Below are 16,863 nucleotides of genomic sequence, written 5' to 3'. Positions count from 1 at the left end.
CCAGCTGTGTCAGCAGCTTCCTCCACCTGCTCTGAAGGGTTATGATTTCATTAACTCTTTGGGTCTCATTATCAGGGTTTGAGGTCACTCACCTATTTTCAGATATAGAGGCACACCCACTGTACCCCTGGTGCTTCTTTCTACCTAGGTGCTTGTTTTGAGAGTTGTTTGGTTTTTTACCCCACGTGTTACTTCTCACCTGAAACAAATTAAAGTGGTTCAGGGCTGCTTCCCTGATTCCCCAGTTAAAATCTTGATTGTGATTTTGCACATACCACACTGCTGGTTTCCACAAGGAAAAAAAAGCACAAATGTCTAGATGAGAACAAAATCTGTAACTTCATAAATAGTGAGAAAAACTCTTTAGTTGGAAACCTGCACATTGTGGAAGCTCCATCTATTCCTACGCCTGTTCAATGGCTGTATCTTTGCCTTCTTTTTCCTTACAGATGTTAGCACAAGGAATCGCAGTCCTGCAGTGTATTTGTGGATTGTAAAAGTAATAGCTAGCAAACAGGATTATTTTTTCCCTTCTTTTGTTTTTGTTTGATTTTTTTTTTTTGTGTGTGTGTTACATTTTACTTTGCCTCCTATCATGGGCAGGTTATGGGAAGATATTTCTTGTCTGTTTATTCCTAGAACAGCTGAACTGGGCTTTTGGGGCAGTTCTGGACTATCTCTGAGCACTCCCTTACTGCCCATAAGTGAAAAGGTTGAACTTTAAAAGTGGAACTGAACTGATTTGTATATTCAGAGACAATTTCTGAGAAAGTGTGTGTATATACATATATCTGTGCTTTATACCCTTGAAGGAGGAGAGCATCTAAGATAGAACCTTGAGAAATGAGTGTGAGATTATGAAAAAGATCCAGTAACTGATGGAATGATAGCAAAGAAAAAGCTCTGCTGATATTCTCAGCCTCTAACATGGTGTGTACATTTTACTTTCCAAGTGACTTTTAGCTTCTTTTCTTGAGAAGAGTTTTAATCTTTAGAAACAGCCCTTTCCCACTTTTACCCATCAAAACACCCTGCCCTGTGAGCTGGATTGGTCCTTGTAAATATGTTTGGCAAAGAATACGAAAAATAGCAAGTGTTATTTCCTCTAATGTTTGTGTTTTTCTAACAATATTTGCCTTCTGGTGTGTGCTTTCTATGCTCATGCATTTGTAAGCAAAAGCCAGCATGAGATGAAGGCAGATGATAAACTGGCACCAAGCTTCTTAAAGTGCTGTCCTCTTCCAAACAGCATCAGTGCTGACTTCTAAACCCATTTGTTTCTCTTAATGCTGTCTGCAATATTTAGTTCCATAGCTGTTCATCCTCCTATTGACATCCATCCTCTTACCCTTTAAATAAATGATGCAGTTGATTTTGTGCAGACCAAGCTTGCTGCTTTTGAGGCTTTCTGAGGAATGTGCTGAGCTGGGCTCATCCTACTCCAGATTTGCTGCTCTCCACAGCATAGTAGCTCTCTTCATCAGAGGTGGCAGATTATGAAACAGAGATAAAAAAACTCCCTTTAAATTTTTCTTTTCCTTATGTTTCTTAGCCAAGAAATGAGAAGAAAGAGGCGTTTGTTCAGGATTTCTGGTAGAGGCGTGCTGCCTGCATGTATATTGCATTGAGACAGCACTCCCTGGGAGTGATCAGAATTAGTCACAGAGATGAAATGCATGTGGACAGAATTGGTTAGCAACCTTCTGAAAGCCTCCTTCTTTCTTTGATATGTTCCCTGTGGTTTTGAAGTGCATCACTACCATGTTTGATATTTTATTAACAATAATTGTATTTCCCTCTTTTCTTTTGAGCATTTCCAAGAATTTTAGAAGTATTAATTGGTATCTGCCCTCTGACTTCTATGAAGAAAGTGAAAATAAGGTCTTGTCAAATATGTTTGTTGGGAAAAAAAGTACTAAGAATAATACTGAGAATATTAAGAATACCACTGAGAATAAACAGTTCAGTAGTGATTATTGAGTCATCTCTACTCACAACACTTGTGTTGGCTTGTAATGTCCAAGTCCAATAACTTCCTGGTTTGTGCTTTCTTGTTCTTCAGAGATGTCTGTGTTCTCTGAAATCCTGGGGGGCTGCCTTGCAGCTCTACACAGCACATTCTTCTGGGATAAAAATCCTACAGATGACAAATAAATGGTCACAGAACCTCAATGAGGCCACTTCTGGAGGTCATTAAGAAGCATCCTAGACCTGGGCACCTGAGGGTGCTGGTATCTCATTGCTGACATCTCACTATGGAAGGCAGCAAAATTCACAGCAGGGAGGATCCTGGAGGTTGCTTCCATCAGGGAGCCCTGTCCCATTGTCTGTGCCCTGTACTGGCAGACAGAGAAAGTGTCCTCAGTGAACCAGAGCAGCACTGGTGTTCTGGGGAAGAAAAGCTGTAAAGAAATTAGGGTATGGAGAGCAGCACACGTGCCAAGCTGCTGATAAGAGGAACACAGAGCTGTGTGGTTTTCAACACCCATCCCCTGTGCCTGCTGGCCCATGCTCTCCCTTCAGCATGCAGAAGGTGCTCTGTGACAGAGACCTTTCTGTGATGGTGCTGCTGATAAAATCTTCTCCCTCTGGAGAGTTTTTATTCAAAAGGGAAGATGTAACCGAATTTTAACCCCAAATACCGACAGCCCTGAAGTCACAGATCTGAATAGGTTTACAGAGCTCATACAGATGAGCTATGAATTTATGGGCTTTGCTCTCCACAGCTTTTCTCCCTCTCTAGCACTGCATTTCTCCCTGAAATGGCTTTCCTGATGTGGCCAGCATAGAATTCATTTACTGTGATCTTCACATTTTGAAAACTCTCCACTCCCTGCTCTTCTAATTACTTGGCTTCTAGAGAATCCATCAATTATAAAATATTTTAAGGCATTTCTTGAGTGTTTCTGTCAGTATAATCTCAGCTGCATGTTAAGTGTACTTTAAACCTGAGGTGAAGGTTTATTTAGTGCAAGATGAATATTAAAACATGCAGGAGAGAATTCTTATATTCTTTCTTTTTGCTGCTGTTGGGCACCTGAATGCAGATACAACAGGTTTCAGTAGATCTAGGGAGGAACAGATTGAGTTAGGGTTGGTTAAGGTTTTCTGTGAGTTTTCTTAAATGCGAAAGCCACTCTGCAAATGAGTGTTTATCCTCTATATTTCTGAACAGTGGCAAAAACAGGATTGAAAGGCACCACTTTAACCCTCAGCATTTGTTCAGCACCTGCTCACAGATGTGTCTGAATATTAAGGAGAAATTCATATGGTGCTCAACAGCATAAAAAGTGTCAGGATGTGTGTGAACAAGCAGGAGGAAATATCGATGTGAGCATGTAGGAGGGGAAAGACTATTACAAGGGCAATCCAATTAATGCAAATGATGCATGCAGATGTCTGTGGCTTTTTAGAGCTGTGCTCCATAAGAGCTGTGCATGAGGGGTGAGGGAGGGGAGTGCTGCCTTCCCTTGTGTGGCAGTGGTGTTTTCAAACCTGGGATCCCACTCCTGCAAGCAGATGAAGAGGGCACACCTTCCCTCACCTGCTCGTGGAGCTGCCAAAGAGGAATGTGAAGTAAAACAGCTCCTAAACCAAGGGCTGCTCTCAGGGGGTATTTTTATCTCAGCTTCTGCAAACAGAGTGTGTCTGTTGACTCCTGGCACTTCAGGGCACCCCTGTCACTGCTTCAAAAGTCAAACGAGATAATTGAAAGACAGCTCCGGGTTTTTGGGGCTGTGTGCTCAGGGCCAGCGTGTTTGATTTCCTTTGGTATTGGCTTAACAGGACTGTTCACCTAAAGGAAACAGGATTTATGGTGGAAAATAGACATCCTTGTAGCTACATATTGATCCTTGGAGCTGGAGCTTGTCCATCCTTATGACGTACCTTCTGGAAAAAAGGTTTCTTTTATTTCAGCATCTGATGTCTGGTGAATTGTGACTTTGCTTAAGGACAACGCCTGGCCACTTGGTTTTTCAGATGATGATACAAATCACAACAATTTGTGGCAAACACAAATATGTGGCCCGAGCAGTTCAAAATTTTTGCTTTTTATTGCTTCCTTTATAAAATCTCCTTCTCAAGAGACCAAGCAGACTCTGACCTTGCTCTCCTGGAGTGAATAGAAACTTTGCTGTTGATTCCAGTGAATGTAGGACCACCACAGTGGGCACTGTAGGAAACCAATGGAAATTTTCTCCTGTTTATTCCAAAGGGTATTGATTCAGGCTGTAGCACTAAAAAACAGATAATGAAATAAATATTACATTTATTTAATAAATACATTAACAACCTTATTAAATTAACAACCTCTCTTAAATAACAGTCTCATTTTACAAAATCTTTTCTGTCAGAACTTGTGCCACTTGTGCTTTTCTCCAAGCATTGTCATGTCAGGTATTTTGAGGAACAAAACTTTGGGATGAAGTGGCAAATTTGCTTTCTCTTCTGTGTGTTTTCCATATTGACTTACAGAGAAGCTGCTGTTCTTCTGACTAGTAGGTGTTTTCATTTTTTTCCATGTTTGTTATTAGGTACTTGCATTAAAAGTCAGAGTCTGCCAATAAACTTATTACAGTGGCCCTGTAAGGTACTTTTATGTTGTCTTCAGCATTTTGCCAACTTGCTGTAAAATACCTTATACATTTTTCTACTGTAGCACATTTTGCTTAAAAGTACTGTAGCTTTGTCCTCAGGGAAAAAAAGGGAAAAAAACCCCCAAAATCTCTGTATATATAATTTTTTAAAAAGTTGAGTGCTCAAGTAGAACATCACATTTCCACTCCAAGATTGAATATGCATAGTTTTTTGTCCATTGAGGTTGTTATGAATACAAATTTGGCAACAAAATTCAGGCAGCCAAGTGTTTTCACAAGTATTTCAGCTGTGCTTGAAATACTTGTGAAACCAAAACATACACAGGAAGGAACACTGCCAAGCCAACTTTTAAAAAAAGTTATATGTATGTATTTAATAATTTTTTTTTAGGAACCTCCCCATAGAAGCCTAAATTGCATTGCTAATTCTTTTTGAAAGTTAAGATTTCACACCTAATCAAGTAATAATATGTTCTGCACAAAAATGACAGTGATCTTTATCCCTCAGGAAAATTTCATTTGTAAAGGTATGCCTGATATTAGCAGCAGATACTGTAAAAAACCAAAAAACCCAAAACCAGCCTAAAATATCCAAACAAAAACCTCCAAACAGGGCAAACACAGAGTGAATAATTCTGGATAATTCTCAGGTTTGTCAGCTGGAGGATTGTCTGTTTGTGGAGAGCTCTCTGCCTTCCCCCTGCATTTCTTTATTCTCTGTGCCTTTGATATCAGCCACACCTACACCAGTGTCTGGGCTGTCTCTCTTCTCACACTTGGTGCCGCTTTGATGGTGACTATTTTTGTTATTCTCAGTGTTGTCTCTGTCTCTCTCTTATGAAATAACTCAAACTGCTCTGTAGTGCTGTTAATTTACAAGGTGCTTTACAAACACAGATAAGAGCCATCCAAGGCTCTACTCTAAATAAGACAAGACAAATGCAAGATGAAGCACTTGAAGGCTGTTCAGGGAAGTGAGGACATGGAAATGACTTGTGCAGGGAGCTGAGGGGCTTGTGAAGTGGAGTTTCTGAGAGGAGGTTTAGGCAGGATGGAGAGGAATTTTGGCAGTGGAGGAAAATGATCAGCTGCAAGGAGCACTGAGGTGAGATGTGAAGTGAAGAGCAAGGAAGAAAAAGGGAGGGGGAAAATAAGCTTGGAGTAATAGGGGATAGTGAGAAAAGCAGGAGGACACAATATTTATCAGAGGTTTATTCAGAATGGTCTGGGAGAAAACTGAAGAAATCCATACACTTTGGGTGTGGTTTATTTTTCTTTTGGACAAAACCTGACTGTCTATAACAGCTTTACAGCCTACCTTGTTCTCAGCCTGTGTGTGATGACAAGCATAGCAAGCAGTGCTTATGTGTGGATGTGTTAAAAAGTTTTTCTACTATTTAATCTGTCTCTTTTGTATTAAATATTATCCTATCCACTGTGTCCATTTATGAAGGGAAATAATTAAATATAAAACCTGATGGATGTCAGGAAGGCAAAGGAAGATGGGTGTGCTCTGTCTTTTTGCCTTCATCATCTAACTGATTAATCCAACCAGTTTAAATGTAATTTATATAGTATAAAATAATATATTATAACAAAGTAATTAAGTAAGTAATTAAGATGAAGTCCTGAAGTCCCCTGCTGCAAGAGTCATCCTGTTTGGACAGTTTCTCACAGGCACTGTTGTGTTTTTCCTCTCCATCCCTTTTCCTCTCCATCCCTTGGCCCTGGAACTGCCAGGCCAGCACCAGGTGAAGCAAGGGACGTGTGAGGTGGTGGCCGTGCACCGCTGCTGCAACAAGAACCGGATCGAGGAGCGCTCCCAGACCGTGAAGTGCTCCTGCTTCCCGGGCCAGGTGGCCGGCACCACGCGGGCTCAGCCCTCCTGCGTGGAAGGTGAGAGCCCCTGCTCGCCCCTGGCTCCCTCAGCTTGTTGGAGGAGTTTATTCTCCTTCATGTCTGACTTCCCGCTGCCTCAAAAAAAAGCGTAATCCTTCCTTTTGTTCGTTTCGGAAACATCTCTGTGCCTTGATGATAATAAGCCCGTGCATAAATCTTGGTGTAATTAATCCTCTTAATATATGTACTGGGCCATTTCATGTCTGTGCCAATAAAACTTCTTAATTTTTTAACGCAAGAATTCTCCTCTAAAACTAGTTTGAAAGCAGCATAAGCCAAGCAATTCAAGCTTATGATATTAACTCTTCCAGATGTCTTATGACTTAGTGGCTTGGCTAAAAATTCAGTGGATAATAAATGCAACCCTAAGACTGGGCATGCAGATGGTGCTGGGACATCTGACATGGAGAGCTTTTCTCTAGATCAATATTTCACCATTTAACGTGCTTATTTTTTGTAGGGGTTGCTGCCCTTGTTAAGTAAGTAAATCTACTCCAAGACAGACTTTTTCTTAAAGTTACCAAAACCCCTCATTTCATTAATTCATAAGCAAGATTCTGCTTTTATTCTTTTGCGCATAAAATTGCAACCAATTCACTTAAACATAAAACAACAAGCTTCAAAGTCCAATTCTAATCTAATATTCAGAAATATTTAATGTCAGACATAGAACTCCAAATACACGTGAATCTCGTTTTTGATTTTTTTAACCTATTATGAAGCTGTCAAAACAGATATTTTTTAAAAAGTATATTTTTGAAAAAGATTTTTAGATGCCTAGTGTTTTCATGCTTTATAATTCAGCAATACTGTTAAGTTTAACAGTGTATTTTCTTAGAGAGTTTTCTTGTTACATCAGAAATGTCTTCTGCATTTTTAGGTGACACACCAAATAGCAGAAATACTTTTGCATATAACAGATAATAGAAGTCAGATATTATTTTAAACTCAAAGATTGCAAAGGTGACACTGTCATTCTATGGCAGAAATATAAATAGTGCTGAAGCTTGATTCAGCCAACAGTTGCTGAAGGAATTTAACAGCTGTTTTTTTATTCAGGTATAGTTGCAATTAAGTGCAACAAAATATTATGAATGTAAGATTTTGACTTTTCAAGTGGAAGCCTTAGATTCCCCCTCACTCCTTAGGGTGTTGCTTTAGCAGGCTTTGCTTATTTTTGCCAGCATCTGGGACTAGAGTGAGTTGCTGCAGCACAGAAGCTGAAACTCTCTTTCCTCAGCCTCAGGATCTGAGGTGTTTTCTCCCACTCTGTACATACCCTTCAGTAGACTCCTACACTGTGAAAGCAAGAAACTGTTTGAGTCTTCAATTTGCATACTACAGACTGGTGCAGACTTTTAGGGGCTTTTCCCAGCACGTTTGTCCTGAGTGCAGGCTTGTTTAATTTGCCATGAGTTTAAAGGGAAGGATATACCCAAAGCATAAGATTTTTTTTTTATTATTTACATATTTTATAAAGCAATTGGATTGAAGTTGTTTTTTATCATCATTGAACTTCAGGCCTTATCCAGTAGCGGTGATACTTTGCAATAGGGCAGCAATTCCCTCTGCTGTTGGTCAGTGCTGTGGTTGGTCCCTGGTGCTCCCACCTCAAATCCCCAGCCCTGCTTGCCCCAGCAGACCTGTGGTGATCATTCCTCATTCCCACTCCTCCAGGAAGGATCAGGGTGCCTCCTTCCATCCCACATCCCGTGTTTTGTGTTTTTCTCTGTGCCCCAAGCCCTGTTGGGTGCTGCCATCTTCTCTGGGTGTTTTTCACTCCACCTTTACTGCCCTTATCAGAAATTATCTCTCTCCTCCCTGGAAGCACAGTCAGGTTTCACCCATTTTTTTTTAATCCACAGTCAATCAGTATCAATGATGACTGGTGGAAGTTCATACGTTTATTCTGTAATGTTATAAGACTGAAAGATTAGTTTATAAAAGCCATAGCAGTGTTCCAGAAGTGTATTTTTTCATAACATTCTTCAGTAAAAGCGCAAAACAAAATAATTGAATGAACATTTCAGCAATATCCTGATGTCAGCTTGCCTGCTTGACACCCCAATTTAAAGGTTGCAGAAGAACAAATATATCTTGAAATTAAAAGGAAAAAAAAGTACTTTACAAGCAGCAGACCCCATTATTTCTGTTCATATCTTCTGAATGTGTTATCTTTTAAGGCATGTGATTCAATAGTTTGTGCGCATAGTAGCATAATGCAGACTAGCTGAATCCACGTCTTAAGCCATATTTTATTTTGAAATCCAATATAGATTATGTAGGATTGTGTACTGATATATTTCATAATAATTTTCTGGGATTTGATGAGTGCCATGAACAATGCAAAACTGAGAAATGCATGCAGGTGTTTGTGCTGTTGTTAATAGCAGGTTTATAAGGTCATGAATACATTTCTAAAAATAATAGGCATGGTCTTAATAGAAATTGGCTTAAGGGTAGAAAATTAATAAATTTACCTAGTTAAGGTGTACAACTGTAGCCTTCCAAAACATGTTGCAGAAGTGGCAGTGTGAATGCAAATGGATTTTTAGTCAATATTCTACTGCTTGCCAGAGGTTTCCCCATTCTTACCTCCTGAGACACCTCTGGGGTTTACATCTCTGTGCAATTCTATTTTCTCACCCAGTGAAGGAAGAAACTGGCATTTCTCTGTCCAGTCTCCCATATGCATGTATGGTTAAACAAGAAGCCTCAGCTTCATGCCCCCTTACAGTAGGTACTTGACTGAAGCATGAAAATGAAGGAGACAAGTAATTTTTGTTGTCTGTGGAGATGGAAAGGTATTTCCAGAAGTCAATTCAAATGCTGGAATCAGTCTCTGGTGGTGCCTGCCTCTTTATCATTTGGATATGGCATTTACCCTTCTGAGGGCTGGTGTTTAGCCACTTTTTTACCTCAAACACAGTCCATGTAATTTACTATTAAACCAATAATTGTTGATTTTACCTTTTGAAATGAACTAATTGAATATGGCACAGACAACCTCTCTGCAAAAAAACCCACAAGGGTGATAAAAAATATATTGTTTCTCCTCCCTGCTTCTTTTTTTCTAGCTTCCATTGTCCTGCAGAAGTGGTGGTGTCACATGAACCCCTGTTTGGATGGAGAGGACTGTAAAGTACTACCAGACTATTCAGGTTGGTCTTGCAGCAGTGGAAATAAAGTCAAAACCACCAAGGCAAGTACAGAGATCACCTATATTTAAAGATGCCAGTCTGCTGATTGCTCTTATTGCATTGTGTCTGTGGGTGTGAGCACCAGTCTTGGCCTTCTCAAAGTTTTGGAAAGCTGTGATTAATTAGTTGCTCTCAGAGAGGAAATATTAGGTCAGAGCTGCCCCTTCCTGCAGTCACACTGGAAATGAGCCAAAGAAACTTTCATTGTGCTCAGTGCTAGAGGGATAATCATGTTCCAGAACCAATTCTTCAATTTGCAGACTGAATACAGGGATCCAAGATCTTTACCACTGTCACATGAAGTTAGATTCTTGTGTTGGACAGCCTTTTACATTTTGAAAGTACCAGACTGGCTTGGGAGTTGTTGAAAACCTGCACTGATGACACTGTGCCACACTGAGCACCCCTGGAAATCAGGCTGGTTCAGAATATTTCTAATTACAGACCACCCTGTAGTTGGCCTGATTTTTTTTTTTTTTAAACCAGACCTTTGCTATGTCATCTTATTTCTTAATTAATTGAGAGAAAATATCATGTCCTCTGTCTGCTTGGCAATTTAAAATTGTTTCAGTGCATTGAAGTTCAACAAGTCACAGCAAACTGCAGGTCTAAATACATCATAAAGCAGGAGTCTTTAGCAGGCAATAGCAAGGAGAGACATATGCTCAGCTTTTCCCTTTACAGCCTCTTCTAGCTGGGAAAGAATGTTCTTCATTAGGTTGCAGTCTGAGTTAATAAGCAATACTGTCACCAAATGTTGTTTAGTGAAGGCTGTTCTGAGGAGTGAAAACTGCACTAATTTCTGCATGGATGAGAGGAAATTGGATGTTTTGGGCAGCTGTGGCACTGCTGGTCTGTAGGCATTGCACAGTGGCACAGAGGAGTGGCATCCCTGCTCATGGCAGAGGGATTGGAAGTAGAAGACCTTCAAGAACTTTTTCAATCCAAACCTTTCTATGGCCAATGATATTTATCAAGTGTCAAAAATGTAGTCTACAGCATGCCTGGGTCCTGCTGATCCCCTGTGGTGGACACTACACCTGGAATCAATGTGGATAACTGGGACTCAGTTATTGCAAGATAAAAGATCACCCTCAGCCTTTCTGTGTTTGTTTTTTTTTTGTTTGTTTTTTTTTTTGGGTTTTTTGTTGTTGTTGTGGGTTTTTGGATTTTGTTCCCAGAGCTGATTTTTAACTGCTCATTTGTAGATAAGGAGTAGCATTGTAGCATCACATTGAAGGGTGAGACTGGAGAATCAGGAGTTCTAGACATTGTACAGGACAACTTCATCTCTGGACATACCAGAAGAGAGCTGACAGTTTATACCAAAAGGACTTTATTGGAGAAGAGTGAGTCAGGCTAATTATCCTTTGAGTGAGGGTTAATTATCCTTGATGCCTTCACAGATATTCGAGGGGTGGGGGACAGAACAAAGACTTTTATGTTGGCACTGGTGAGTGAGGTGTCAGATCCTCATTCATGCAGCTGCCTCTTCCTTCCTCTGGACAGCTGTAAGGAAGCCAGAATGGAAAGACAAGTTCCCTTGTCACAGGGAAAAGGGAAGTATGGCATAACGTATATTTTTATTTTGAAAATGAACCAAAGATTTGTCTCAGATCAATAAACAAAATAATTCTTAGGTATGTTATTAAAATTTTACACAAAGAGCTATTTGAACTGTCAGACCCATAGCCCAAACTGTTCAACCACCTGTGAGCCTCAGCAATGGGATACTCAAATCAGACACAGCAAAACCCTTTGGGACAATTACAGAAAGTGTATGCATCCATGAATTTTTTCCAGTTTAATAGTTGTCTGATGTCTAAAACACAATAGTTGAGATCCATTCCATACTAATTTTTTTCTGTGTTATGCACCAGAGATGATCTCATTACCATTTAAAATTGTAATCAATTTTTAAAGCTGTTTAAGACCCTGGGATCAGTGCTACGTGGGACAGTGGCTCCACAGGTTAATTATGCACTGAAAGAGGAAATGTCATTTAATCAACTTTAAGTCCTCTATCTTTTCATTCCATGAAAATAAGCAAAAGTAATGTAACTGAAATATTTGAAGCAGAGGAGACTGCTGACACTACTCAGTATTTAGATGAATAGTTAGTGTCTGAGTGGGACAGTTAAAATGTGCAAAGCTGAGGAATTTGCATCTTCCATCAGTTCCCTCAGGGAAGGAAATAAAAACTTCTCAGTGCTGAGTGTCTGTTTAGTTTTGTGACACATGTAGACACTGCAGAGCAGAGCTGACAGAGCTCTCTTCCTTCCAGCTGCCTGTTCTCATCCTTTTCCAGGACAGGAAATCCAGCAGGACCCTCCTCACTGTGCACCCAGAGCTGCTGGGTTTGTGCCCTGTGTGTGCACCAAGGCTTGCACACATCCCTGCAGCCCCTCCAGGCTCCTGAGGGGGTTCTGCTGGCTGGGGGAGATTTCTGCTGCAAGAACAATTTATTCCCATGTGCTGCCTGGTCCCTGATTCCCTCCCCTAGGATGGAGCCCTGGGAATGGGCAGCAGTTTGCCTGAATGGCCCTTTGGGATGTAAATCCTACACTTGTGCTGGAGGCATTGGTGTTGGGAAAGCAAAATAGGAGATGTCCAGGAGAGGTTGGTGGCAAATTTAATGGTGAATTGCCATTTCTTTATCAGCAAATCCCCCGCATGCTATCAAATAACAAGCAATTAACATTTCTATAGAGATTCTGCTTCTCTGTGATATAAAGGTGTGGCTGGGGCAAGTTCATTCATTGTCTGTTTGTGTGCACAGTTCTTTTGCAGTAACAATGCACCTGATACAATCTTTTTTTTGGTCAGTTCTATATTAGTAACTCTCCTCTTCTTTCATAGGTAACACGGTAGCAAAGGCTGAACCTGCAGCTCACTCCCAGAACTATGGCATGTGGAACTGTTCCTTGGCTGTTACACAAACTCTTTTTTGTCCTGCTGTCATTGACTTCACCCTTTGAACTTGCAAAGGAGTTGGGAAAAAGGGACAGCACTTCTCCTTTCAACTGTGGCTGCAGCTCCTGAGCCTGGATTTTGCTATTCAGTGGTACATTACAATCTCACAAGAAAAACCAGGGAGATTTGGTTCTACCTGAAATGCACCTTGGATTCCCAAGGATCTGAGACCTGGCTGAAAATTGTGGAAGAACACACCTGAGCTTCTTGTGGTGCACCAAGGATAAGACTTTCCTAATGACACAAAGATATGTAAAATTGTTTTAAATGAGTTTAGATCATGAATGTAACTTAGGGGATCATAGAATGAAAATGCTGGTGTTAGAACTGGTACAGATGATCTCTAAGGTCTTTTCAACCTGTATGATTCTATGGATTTGTCTGAGGTGTTTCTTGCATACAGTACAACATAGAAATACAAAGCTGATCCCAGTGAATTGATGGGATTGTGTTAGTAAATTATGTCTAAGTGTATTTTCAACTGTAATTTAGTACCTATCAGGGTGGTATGAAGGTGAAAAGATGGAACTTATAGAATTAGTAGCAATTATTGTAGGGCAAACTTTGGTTATAGCTGTGCAATTAGATTTATTTCCTCAGATAGGTAGTTTAACCTTTACATTCATAAGTGATGGCAGGAAAGCATGAGAAAGAGATAAAATTTGAAAGCAGGCATAGTTTTTCTTGTCCTAAAATAAATCCATTCTCTAGGGGAATAGCAAAGTATACATATTCCTTGCCTCTTTGAATCTAGATATGGAAAAGAATTTAGCCATTAGCTAGAAATATTCATTGAGATGCCTCAAAAAAAGGAGAGCAGGCTTGTACTGCATAAGGAAGGCTTACTGGAAGGGGAGTAATTTGTTTGGATTTTCATTGCTTTGGTTTTATCCTAATAGGTAACATACTTAAAATTCATAAGCAAAATTCTAGATAAAAGTGAATCTTCAGTTTCAATTAGTTCTTGTTTAGAATGATTATAATAATTAAATGTCCAGTTCCTTGACAGACTGAATTTCCAAGTGGTTACATTTTGAGACACATAATTGTTCCCTATTATTGTAGATGTATTTCATGCTCCTTTTCTTATTTGTCTGTTAGAGTTTTTTTGTCATCAGTCTTCATAAATAGAATAGAGGGTAGGGGTGAAACTGTAGCCAGTCTGTTCCCCCTGACATTGCAGCAGACTGAAGTGCAGATGAACTGCTGGTGACCCAGAGACAGAAGTCATTGTTATGCTTTATGTAAATATTGGGGTAACAATGCACATCCAATTTTTTATATAGACTGAAAGGTGGAAAAAAAAAAAAGCTGTCTAGTACTAATGTAAGTCATTGTGTATAAGCTCTCTAGTGTATGGGAAAGATCCCATCAGCAGTGAAAAACTGTTCAGGGTCATAATTATTAACTTCTGAATTGCTGGAGTGAGTGGGAGCATTCAGCCAGTTAATCCCACCAGACTCAGTGGTGGAAGGATCTGGCCCTGTGTTTCTTTGGTTTTGATTTCCTTGGTTTAGGTCACTTTCAATTATGTATTTGATTACAGCTGGGACCATAGTGGTCATTGTACTCAGTGATAAGCAAACAAGAGATTTTCTGCTCTGTGCTTGGACAGCTGAACAGACTCTGCTTGCCCTAATGAACTCTACATTCCCAATATTTTTCCATTGTTTTGATTTTCTGATTAAATTTTAAAATTACCTTTACTATTTCTATTGTTTCTCTGCATATATATTCATGGTGTCATCAGGGAAGATCCTTTTCATTTGCTATTTGTACAGTATTGAACTGTAACTGGAATTTATTTATTTTGGTAAGTGTTCTATGGTGATGTGTAGTTAAAACTGTTGCTGAGATGTTCTAGGTGGGAAAAAAGAGTTTTAGAGAAAAGTTGTCTATTTTTGAAGCTAAATACAAAGAAAATAACTTCCTTTCAGTGGTCATACACTGGATTTGTGGTGGAATTGAGAACAAAACCAGAACTTCTCTAATTCAGTCCTACCCTAAAGGGGTGCAGTATGAAATAGCTCCCTGGAAGGTGCTTTTGCTGTCACTGAGGAAGGGGGAAAACTACAATGTAAATTTGGTAGCATGGGATTATGAAATATGGCCCAAATGAATGGCTTGCCCTCCTAGAAACCCAGCCCATGACAGATTTTATATTCCTAAAGAAGCTTTGTTCCAGAGGATCTTGGGTTGGTTTGAAGCCTTTTCTGACACAGATGCTGTGACGTGTGCCTGCCTCTCTTTGTGGAGCACTGCTGCTGCTTCCAATGCTGTTGTCTGGCATCTGACACCAGCTCTGCCCTTCTGCTGAGAGGCAGCAGAGTTAAATCTGTGCCAGCTGCTCTGTCAGTGGCAGAGATCAGTGCTCAGATCCTTGGTGTGCTCTCTCTGGAGTTTGTGTTTAACTCCTGGTTCTGGAAGAGCAGTTTTTGTAAGCAGCAATCCTCACCATCTCTTTGCAGCCCCAGGCTGCTCCCAATGTTGAGCTTCTGGGGGCTAAATCCTGTGGGTCATCACACCCAGGGTTTTGTTTGGGCAGACGCTCTCCTGTCCTGGTTCAGAGAGTAATCCTCTGGCTCTAAAAGTGGCAATGTCTTTCTACAGAGTTTCAAAGATTATTTCAGACCCTCACTTCTCTGATGATATATTAAATCCCAAGCTGAGCTGGTTAATATCCTGATTATACCTTTATCTTATTTCTTAACTGTGTTCTTTTTAACTTAACTGTCCCTCATCAGGATGACCCTGATGCCTTTCCTTTCCTCCAGGTGATATTTGACTAGGAGGCATAAAATAACCTTGGCTTCTTCATGGCCTTTTTTCTGCCCTCTGCCTGTCTTTGTAACCCTCCTTGAAGTTTTGGTGAATATTTTTGGACACAGATTGCCAGATTTTTATGCTTTATTTGGCATCTGCCATTGCTGGTTTTTGGGAGTGTTGAACACTGCCAGGACTGACTGGTGAGGAGCTCCAGCTCCATCCTGTCTCACTTTGAGCAGGAATTGCCACTGCTCACTCCCCAGGCATTCCTTGCCACCATCCTTGTCTTCTCCAGCTACAGAAGGAAATATCTGTGGTATCAAAAGAAATGCTTGAATATATATTTTAAACTAGATATATGGCATTTTATTTATCTAGAAATTCAATTATCATAATATAACTCCCTTCAAGGTTTCCCTTGCATCCTACAACTCTGTTAAATTCATGACACATTTTTTCCATTTTCCATTTACCTCTAAGTCTTATCTTCAAGGATTTTTGTTCAAAAATGGATCTAAAGAGAGTGGATAAATTTTTTACACTTGCTGTAAATTTTCTCAAGGGTTAGTTTATGACAAACCTACAACAATAGAAAATGGCTTTGAAGACTCTCAGTTTGCTTGCAGACTGAAAAGACCCTGAGGTAAGAGAACAGTTAAGACTTCTGTCATAACAATAGATGCTTCTATATCTATTGAGATAGAAATGATCCTGTAACAAATATTTGGGATAAATTAGTACCTCTAAACTGTAGTAATGTCATTTGAAGAACTGCTTTTTGCAGTACTGTGTCTCTCAGCAATGCATTGGGGTAATAATTCTGGACAAACTCGGAATGGATGCGTTCACCTTGGAATTTGGATTATATTGGTTATGTTCAGGAGGGTGGTTTTTTGAAGGTTAAGGCTGCAGGAATTCTCACTGCCTGGAAATGAGAATCCTACACCTGAAAACATGAAGTATGTATTGTTTTTCAGTTCAGTTACCTCAGAGTTTCAGAATCTCATTTTCAAGGGTGGGATTAACTAAACAATGATAAAACTTGGAGCTTTTTTTTCAAATGATGACTTTGCCTTGATGAATAAGCAGCATATCTCCAAATAATTTCCTTTGTCTTCTGCTGTTAAAATTTCTTAAAAAGACAAACAAAAAAGTGCCTGGGCAGAGTTAACAGCTTGTATTTTAGGGTCTAGAACTCTGCTGTGTGAATGTGTCTCAGTTACCGGATTTTTCTAATTTGGATGAGATTTCAAAAATGGGGTTAGAATAACAGCATGAGCCAACCTTCAGGAGACCTTTTGCATTTTATAAAGCACCACAGCTTTATTATGGTTATGAGGACAAACTCACCCACCAGGAGAAAATGAGTAAAACCACTTCAGGGGCCATTCTGCTGTGCCCTGTGTGTATGAGTGTGACATTCCCAT

The 16,863-nt window shown here is 39.9% G+C and overlaps 1 protein-coding gene across 3 annotated transcripts in view; it reads left to right on the top strand.

Annotated features, from left to right (window-relative positions):
* The window catches only part of TAFA4 (TAFA chemokine like family member 4), a 70,692-nt gene extending 56,316 nt beyond the window's left edge, over nt 1-14,376 (top strand). For all 3 annotated transcript variants that reach the window (XM_064432996.1, XM_064432994.1, XM_064432995.1), the window contains 3 exons: nt 6,339-6,494; nt 9,575-9,699; nt 12,557-14,376. In XM_064432996.1, coding sequence (XP_064289066.1) covers nt 6,339-6,494; nt 9,575-9,699; nt 12,557-12,568 — 293 coding nt within the window. In that variant the 3' untranslated portion in view covers nt 12,569-14,376. The remainder of the gene's footprint in view (nt 1-6,338; nt 6,495-9,574; nt 9,700-12,556) is intronic.
* Nucleotides 14,377-16,863: the final 2,487 nt, after the last annotated feature.

This window comes from Passer domesticus, chromosome 9 (assembly GCF_036417665.1).
Source record: "Passer domesticus isolate bPasDom1 chromosome 9, bPasDom1.hap1, whole genome shotgun sequence".
Lineage (NCBI taxonomy): Eukaryota > Metazoa > Chordata > Aves > Passeriformes > Passeridae > Passer > Passer domesticus.
The sequence above is the reverse complement of the archived record's forward strand: the minus strand, read 5'-3'. Positions and strand labels throughout refer to the sequence as shown.